General features: G+C 54.2%; 1 protein-coding gene across 1 annotated transcript in view; it reads left to right on the plus strand.

Annotated features, from left to right (window-relative positions):
- The first annotated feature begins 2,667 nt into the window (after positions 1-2,667).
- PCIF1 (PDX1 C-terminal inhibiting factor 1) overlaps positions 2,668-8,933 on the plus strand; it is a 7,951-nt gene continuing 1,685 nt past the window's right edge. The window contains 13 exon segments of the mRNA XM_010080470.1: positions 2,668-2,791; positions 2,961-3,085; positions 3,558-3,695; positions 4,122-4,252; positions 4,490-4,644; positions 4,909-5,056; positions 5,261-5,344; positions 6,094-6,193; positions 6,396-6,558; positions 7,407-7,478; positions 7,481-7,566; positions 8,001-8,087; positions 8,568-8,752. Coding sequence (XP_010078772.1) covers positions 2,668-2,791; positions 2,961-3,085; positions 3,558-3,695; positions 4,122-4,252; positions 4,490-4,644; positions 4,909-5,056; positions 5,261-5,344; positions 6,094-6,193; positions 6,396-6,558; positions 7,407-7,478; positions 7,481-7,566; positions 8,001-8,087; positions 8,568-8,752 — 1,598 coding nt within the window.

Below are 8,933 nucleotides of genomic sequence, written 5' to 3' on the forward strand. Positions count from 1 at the left end.
AGGAGCTCCGTCCCATCAGCGCCTTCGGGAGGGCAGCCCCGGGAGCTGCCCCGCGCTGCCTGGCAGCATGCTTTCCCTCGGTCCCCGGTGTGCTCGCGCACCTCCCCGTGAGCTCCGTGCCCCGCTCAGCCCCTGTCCCGCTGCGCCAGGGCTGCTCTCGGGAAGGGAGATGTGCCCGTGGCAGGAGGCGGGGGCCTGGCTTCTGGCCTCCTGAAGCAGCCGTGGCTCTGGGCTGAGGGAGAACCGGGCTGTGTCCCCGGGGGCCGTCGCTGCTCTCCTTTGTCTACGTTCGTTGTTGTCTTGTGTAAAATTCTGCCTCGGTGAAATGGAAACCAATAATGATCCTATTTGCTGTACTTTGCTTTGTGTCTCCTTCCGCCTTGCCGTGGTCTCTCTTGGATGTGCTGCTGCTTGTAGGTTGTAAGCTCTCTGGGCAGGGACAGCGTTCTGCGATGTCTGTCAAGTACTGTATGCATTGCCACAGTGTATAAAAACAATGCCGGAATCACCATAAAATGCTTGCTGTGGAACTCTTTCACTGTCTAAGTCCCAATGCTGGTGCGTAAAAGCAGAGTTGCTTCTGTCAGGATTCCTGTTAGTTTTGCTTTTTTCCTTTTCCCAGACCTTAGGGGTATTTGGGTGTAGTACTCACAACACTGATCCAGTGATGTAGCTTCTTCTCAACTTCCCCCATTCTGGTTTATCCATAAATGGGAGAAGGCAGAAGCAGCAAACCCTGTCTGACAGCTGTTTTGGGCAGTCACTGGTGAAGAACACCGGCAAGGTGCTGCAGTGGGTGTGTGGTGTCCAGCCAAGGACGGTCTCCATACCCAGTGCAATCTGTAACTTCTGGGAATACATCGTTTGCTCACTTTGGGAGATCTGGTCCCGTCAGAATGTATCAGTTCATTTTAACGTCTGTTTAACCTGAAGGACACATCAGCACCTCCACGTGCAAATATGTTTTAGTTTAAGGAGCAGGGAGTGAACACGTCCTCCAAAAGTCGCTGCACCCGCAGCCCTGCCCGGCGAGGCTGGGGCCGTGCAGCCGTGGGTTCCTCGGGCGCCGGGGTGCTTCCTTGTGCTGACAGCCCCGGTGTGAGTCTGAGCTGCTGCCGTGTCTCCCTGGGAGGGCTGGGCCAAGCTCGGCACCTTTCTGGCAGCGAGCTGAAGTGGAAGGGCTGTAGAGGACACAGCAGGGTTGGAGTTCAGGCGGAAGTGTGAGCAAACAAATACTGTGCAGCGCTCACCTGCTGGGGTGATTAAATGTCTGTGATTGCATCGGTGCGGTCTAACAGAGGCTTTTGCCCCTGGGCTTGGTTATTGTTATCTGCCTAGATCTAAGCAGAGACCGAAACTCTGGGTTTCTGCCGTGTCCCACACCTCTCCTTGCCTACCCTGGCTGCAGGGGTGGAAACATCTTCCTGGGTGCTGGAAGGGTCAAGCGTTCCTCAGCCCTGCCCTGCATCACGCCGACTCCACAGCCTGTGATATCGACAGCTTGGCTCGTGCCTGCTAATTGCTGGTGGTTGTTGGCTCCCACCATTCTGCTTTTCTGAAGTAGCCAGCACAGTGTTTACGGCCAGGAAGGGGAGCGAGGGTGATAAATCCAAAAGAATGGAGTGTGCAAGCCAAACCAGAGTTGTTACTGTGGAGCTGATGTACCAGCGACCCTGCCGCTGGGGCTGCTGCCCTATGCAGTTAACACACGTCTGTGTACGGGGTTGTGGCACCGCAGCCCTGACTTTGCTCTTGTGGGGTGTCCCCAAAGGCCTGAGTAGAGTTAAGTAGCTGAGGTAGATGGCAGTTTTTTAAAATGCCGTGTTCCCAGTTCAGTGCCGGTGTTTCGGGCTCCCAGAGAGGAGTGGCTTGCGGTGCTGTTTGAGAAACTTCCCTGGGGGCAGGAGTGGTGACTAAGAGAGGAAAAGCCTGGCTGTTCCTCTGCAACTGGCAACATTAGATTATGATTAAGATGAGGTTTATTGTTTCAACAGACCTTTTTTTTGCATAACTGTTGTGATGAAGATGAAGAATTACCAGAGGCTAAAGCAGCCTGGCTGAGGCCTTGCAGACAGCCTGGGGCTGGGACGTGCTGAGGAAAATAGTTCAGGAGCTCCTGACTCCTGGCCTACGGTTCTCTGAGCCACAGAAGTTGTTATTAGTGAAGCACTAGGGCTGTTTTATGTCGCAGCAGCTTTTTAATAAAAGCCTTTTGTTTGAATTATGTGCAGTTATGTGTGTGAGTGTTGATTTAAACCGTCTCTGAGGATAGCAGGTCAGATGCGGCTGGTAGTGTTGGCAGGGCGGAAGGTGGCATGTGTTCACAGAGGAGCGCGTGTTATTTTTATGCTCTTGGTCCTGATGTGTGGGACCAGGCACTGTGCTCTTAGGAGAGATCTAGCTGAAAAGTGAGTATTTTGAGTGCTGGCTTTAGGAACCCCCTGGCTGACACCGTTTAAAGCTCAGCCTTCCTCGCAGCTGGGTGTACTTGGGGCAGCAGGTGTTTTTCAGGATGTGGGTGCTGCTCTGTGTGTCCTGGTTCAAACCCTGTTTTATTGTCAGAATGAGTGTGTAGTGCTGCAGCTGAGCGGGCCACGTGGATCTGGGATCTCTCCTGCTCTAACACCCCTTTTGTGTGTATTTTTTTTCTAGTGCGGTTGCTGAGAAATGGCCAATGAGAATCACGGAAGCCCTGCGGAGGAAGCATCTCTCATGAGTCACTCACCTGGCACCTCCAACCAGAACCAGCCCAGCTCCCCCAAACCCATGCGACTGGTGCAGGACCTGCCAGGTACGGACGCTGCCCAGCACGGGGGTCTGCGGGGCCCTGCTTGCCGGGGAGAGGAGGTGGAGCGGGGCTGCCAGGGAGGCTGGGGGGAGTGCTGTGGCAGTGACGGGGACCTGGAGGGCAGGGCTGCTGTTCAGGACTGCGCCTCCCCTGACTCTCTGTGTCTTCTCAGATGAGCTGGTGCAGGCTGGCTGGGAGAAGTGCTGGAGCAAGCGGGAGAATCGACCTTACTACTTCAATCGCTTCACAAACCAGTCTCTGTGGGAAATGCCCGTGCTGGGACAGCACGATGTCATTGTAAGTAAGCGCTCATCTCAAGGGGTCGTGCCAATACAGGGATATTCTGCAGGGACAGATGCCGTGGTCTTGTGGAGTTGAGATTGGACATGTGGGAGAGTCTTCTCTGCCTTCAGAACTCCTCACTGAGTCCAGTGTCTGGCTTGGTTCTGCTGAAATGTTCCTCCTTCAGGTACAGGCTGGGGCAGTGCTGTTCCAGCTGTGGTGCAGCTGCTCAAAGAACACTCAGCCTAGGGCAGTTGTGTTGCATTTTTCTCATCTAAGTCTTAAAAAGAAAAACCCAACAAACCAGATAAAATAGAAGATAATTTTTTAGCTTTTTGCAGGTGTGAGCAGGGGTGTCCTTGTTTCCACCCATGTGGGAGCCTGAGGCAGTGACATGGGAAGTTAGGAGGGGTCAGTGCCGTCCTTTGGGCCTCTGTGGTGGCAGCTGAGGAGCTAACGGGTGCTGTTGTTGTCTGGACACTCCTAGTCTGACCCTCTGGGATTGAACGCAGCTCCACTGCCACTGGAAGGTGGGATGATCGATACCTCTGTGGAGAGCAAGCAAAGGAAGAGGAGATTCTCTGAGGAGGTTCCACCGAGCGGCAACAGTGTGAAAAAGCCCAAGGTGGGTTTGGTGTGGTGCTGTGAAACAGACAGGCTTAAGGATGATGTTCACCCTGAAACCTGGGGGATCTGGAGCTCCAACCTGTGTGTTTTGAACTGTGCAGGGTCAGGCCACCCTGGTGTCACTGATGCTGTGACAGCTGGCACTCAGAAAATACAAAAGTCGAAGCAGACTCAGGTCCTGCCAAGCTGTTGTTTCTCTCTTGCAGCCTGAGGTGGAGTAGGGGAGTTGGGAGATCACCGCTTATGACTGAGGAACGCGGCAGCTTGCGTGTCCACCTTCACTTAGGCCAACAGCAGGCCAGACACACTCTAGCTAGTCACAGGAGTATCCCGAGTGGTGTTCTGCTGCAGGATTGTTGGGTATACTGGGCTGCTTCCCCTTTGCTTTTCTCTGTGGGCAGTAATTAATCTTTTACGTGCCCAGGCGGACGTCCCAGGGAACCCAGCTGCTCAGCCGGTCCCCAGCTCTCCCAGTATTCCAGGAACCTCTGTTTTGAAGGCATGGTGTGTTTCACCTGAAGACAAACAGCAGGCAGCTCTTCTACGAGCAACTGAGTGAGTTGTCTCCATCTGTCTTCTGTTCTTTTCTTGGTGGTAGGTTAGAGACACCTGGTTTTCCAGATGTCTTTGAAGAAGAACCTGGGGGACGTAACACCTCCCCGTTTCTTTGCAAGGCATCTTGAGAATTCAATTTCCTGTCTGGTGAAACAACCCAAGGAGCCATATTTAGAAGTAATATTTGATAATTAGCCAATGATCTGGCCATCGTGATGATGTTTGCTTCTGCCATAGAGTATATTGGGACCTGGATATTCAGACAAATGCGGTGATTAAGCAGAGAGCACCATCTGAAGTGCTTTCTCCACACCCCGAGGTGGAACTGCTTCGATCCCAGCTCATTCTCAAGCTGCGGCAGCATTATCGTGAGCTCTGCCAACAGCGAGAAGGTAAATTTCTGTTGGGCTCACCTGATTTGTCTTATCAGTCCTGCAGCACTGTGGTGTTCTTCCTTCTGGCTGACGGCTGCCTGGTCCCTGGGATCTGCTCTTTCTGTGATGGCTGTAGTCTCTGTGACATTGCTTGTAAACAGCGAGTTTGTAAGCTTGTTTGGTTCTGAACTCATTAAGCAGAATGATGAGTGATGATCTTTGTCAGAGCTTCTGGGCATCTCTTTCTTGTATTGATTGGACCCTTTTTCTGTGCTTCTCCAGGGATTGACCCCCCAAGGGAGTCCTTTAATCGCTGGATGTTGGAGAGGAAGGTGGTTGACAAAGGCACAGATCCTCTTTTACCGAGTGACTGCGAGCCAGTAGTGTCTCCTTCCATGTTCAGAGAGATCATGAATGACATTCCCATCAGGTATGGTTCAAAGCAGGGCCCCTTGTTGGGGTGGTTTTGCCTGGGGCTGGTCCAGCGATTTACCGGCCACGGTTCTGTGCTTTGGTGTGTTACTGTCGCTGATGAGGTGGTAGGGTGCTGGTGTAGAGCTTGGGAGCTGGATGTGGCCGCCATGCCTTTGTGGCAGCTGTGGAACTGATGCATGTGAATTTATTCGTGGCCCAGGTTATCCAGAATCAAGTTCCGCGAGGAAGCCAAGAGACTGCTCTTCAAGTACGCTGAGGCTGCGAAACGGCTGATTGAATCCAGGTGGGGGCTCCTCTGACAGTGCTGTCACATTCAGAAAAGAGGAAAGGTTACGGGGACTGTCAAAAGGGGCTCCCCTGGTGTGGGAGCCTTATTCAGGATCGGGCAGCATTTTACTGAGGAAGAGCGAGATTATGGACCTACAGAAAAAAAAAGCTGGAGGCATCTTTTGGTAGTAGTGTTAGAGTAAAATCTGATGTTGGGAAGCTGAACGTATGCAGGGACAAGTGAGAATCTGTGAAATGCTGGACACGGAACGCCTTCTGCCATTTATCCCTGGGGTAATATCAGGACGCTCAAGCACTTGCTACTGTTACAGAGTGACAAGCTGAGAGTGGTATGTTATACCGTGTATGATTTTTCTGACAAGTTCTGCCAGAGGACAGAATTGAGGAGGATACCCTTGTGAGGAAAGGAAAAAGCTTGTGAAGGGGGGGTTTCTCAGAGCTGCGGGCTCCTAGCAGTGGCTGTGTTTGCAAATGAGAGGCAAGATCAGAACGGACTGTTTCCATGATGGACAAATGCTTCATCTGCCTCTCCTGTTGCAGAGGACAGCAGACACAGCATTTTGGAGAGAGCGTGGTGGTCCCCAGTCATACAAATGTCTGGAAGCACTTTCCAGAGGAGGCCTGGAGGGGAGGGACAGGATAGAGCCTTGAGGAAGTGTCGGCAGCTGTGTGCCCCCGCTGTGCTGGGATGGAACACATCGCTGTGCAGCCCTGGGTTAGATTTTGCTTCTCTGTTTCACGCAGGAGTGCTTCACCAGACAGCAGGAAGGTGGTGAAGTGGAACGTGGAGGACACCTTCAGCTGGCTGCGACGGGACCATTCTGCCTCTAAAGAGGACTACATGGTCAGTGTCCTTCCGCGCGTGCAGCGGAGTGCCGGGAAGGGATGGGGGCCGTGCTGGGGGCCAGAGGAAGGTCCTTCGGAAAAAGGCTGCGATTGCTTTCCTCTGCCCTGTGAAATGGGAGTGAGCGTGGCACAGAGACCATGCGTACCTCTGGGGAGCCTGTGGTGGCCGTGTGAGGGACTCTGGTTCTCTGGTTCCACAGGACCGCCTGGAGCACTTACGCAAACAATGTGGGCCCCATGTGTCTGCTGCAGCAAAGGACTCCGTCGAAGGCATCTGCAGTAAGATTTACTACATATCGCTTGAGTACGTCAAGCGGATCCGGGAGAAGCATCTTGCCATCCTCAAAGAGAACAATATATCTGGTACGCAGTCAGCTCTGGGGAGCTGTAGGGCTGCAGCGTGGCGGCAACGCGCTCCAGCCTGTCCCCGTTCAAATAGCGGTATCTGGTGGGGGGCTGCTCTGCGGCCGCGGGGCTGAATTTAATAGAGTCGGAAGCAGCCAGTCCCGCACAGGTCTTAGCTGACATCATTGCGCAGTGCCCGTGCAGGGGCAAGGTGTCTTTCTGTCGGGTGCTGTCACGGGCTGTAATATCAAATACCACAGGTGTGTGATTTGTCAGGATTAAGTAGCTCGTTAGGAGCTGACCACACTGCCCGGGGTGTTCGTTTGTTTCCCTGGACCTTGCCTGCTTGCTACTTCATGAATTCCTGGGGACAGCTGACAGCCTTTTGCTGCTTTTTTTTTTGATGCTTGTTTTCCCACGCCATTGAATCTGTGATTCCCTCTCGCTGATCGAAAAAAAAACATGCGAAAGCCGAGGCTCAGCTGCTGTCTGCAGTGGGGAACCACAAGGTGGCAGGAGGATTCCTCTGCCTCCTGCGCTTGACAGCCTGGGAATATTTATTGTGCTTTGAATGAGTTTGGGGCAAACTGAAATAGTAACAGGAACGCCAAGGGAAGTGTGAGAGATGGGGGAATGCTGTGAGCCGGGTCCTTTCTGTGCTCTGGCAGTGGGTGATGGAATTAACCTGGGGAGTCGGCTCTGAACCTGGGTAGCTGCCTACAAGACCTGGGAAGGACCCCCGTGGAGGTTGTGGGGTGACCAGTCTGCTCTTTAGCCCTGCTCCTGCCGCTGCGTGTTCTGAGGTGACAGGAAGGTCTGTCCCAGACAGCCTGGGTTGTAATGGCTTGTCTCTGTGTTCTCCCTAGCGGAGGTAGAAGCTCCCGAAGTCCAGGACAGGCTCGTGTACTGTTACCCGGTGAGACTGGCCATCCCCTCCCCATGGAAATGCACATGGAGAACAACGTGGCGTGCGTGCGGTACAAGGGCGAGATGGTGAAAGTGAGCCGCAACTACTTCAGCAAGCTGGTAAGGGCTGACCGCTGGTCCACAGCCGGCTCTTTGGTGAGAGGTGTCATTTCTCCCGTCCCCCGAGAGGAGGGGGTCTGGCCTGGCGGGGGCTGCAGACTGCCCTGGCGGGAGCAGAAATGAGGACGGCTGCTGTCACCTCAGTCGGGGTCAGGGGAATATGCACAAGGTGTTGCGTGTGTGGTTTGATCTCGAGAACGGTCGCACATGCAGCAGGGCAGCCCTTGGCGAGACTCTTGCTGATAGGGTTCATGCATTCACGCTCACCAAGAGCGTGTGGTTCCCTCGCAGGGTGACAGCAGAGGTGACGAACAGCCTCCGTGCAGAGCCCCTCCTGCTCCCATTGTTCGCCAGCATCCCTGCCCGTGTCAGGGTCTGTTTGTGTTCTCTCCTGGCTCATTCTGTGTGTTTAATGGCTGGGCTTTCTCTTCCAGTGGCTCCTCTATCGGTACAGTTGCATTGATGACTCTGGCTTTGAAAAGTTCCTGCCCAGGGTTTGGTGCCTTCTCCGCCGATACCAGGTACTGTCGCGTCGCAGCTGTACGTCAGAAAGCCCGATAGCGGGGAACTGAACTTGTCTTTGCTCTGGGGGAGGCCCACAGCTCTGGGAGCCTGGTGCAAAACGGGGCTGAAAGGGGGTCCGTTGTCTGCTCCCGGTGTTCTGAGACAGGACTGCGGTCTGGGGAGCAGTTGTGATCTCGACGGGAGACCTCAGGGTGGGTAAAGATAAATCTTCATGAAAGAAACCTTCAGTAGCTCTTGACTCTGAGGGCAGCTAAGTGTTCCTGGGGGATCTATGTGAAAATAGACAGTGGGATGAAATATCTAAAGAGAATTCTTGGGTACGCGCAGGGGACCTGCGTGAATTTGAGACAGGACGAGGGCCCCCACGTACCCAGAGGAGCGGGTGCGTGGCTGTGTGGCCCTGGGTCCGTGGTCAGTGAGGGGAGCGGCAGGAACAGTGGGTGCAGGCATGGCTCACCAGGGTTTGCTCTCCTCAGATGATGTTCGGTGTGGGTCTGTACGAAGGAACTGGGCTGCAGGGGGCACTTCCCGTGCACGTCTTTGAAGCCCTCCACAAGCTCTTTGGAGTGAGTTTCGAATGCTTTGCCTCGCCCCTGAACTGCTATTTTAAACAGTACTGTTCAGCCTTCTTGGATACAGACGGGTATTTTGGATCCAGGGGGTGAGTCTTGCCTTCTGGTGCCCTTGCCATGTGCTGTGTGGGTGTGTGCATGTGCGGTGGCTTGGGACAGGCTGACGTGCCTGTGGCCGGGGCGGGAGCGGGCTGCGCGCTGTCTGCTCAGAGGGGTCTGTGCCTCGGGCCGGCCTGAAGGCAGCGAGTGGGCACAGACTGGCTGGGGAGC

This window comes from Pterocles gutturalis, unplaced genomic scaffold (genome assembly GCF_000699245.1).
Source record: "Pterocles gutturalis isolate BGI_N339 unplaced genomic scaffold, ASM69924v1 scaffold18684, whole genome shotgun sequence".
NCBI lineage: Eukaryota > Metazoa > Chordata > Aves > Pterocliformes > Pteroclidae > Pterocles > Pterocles gutturalis.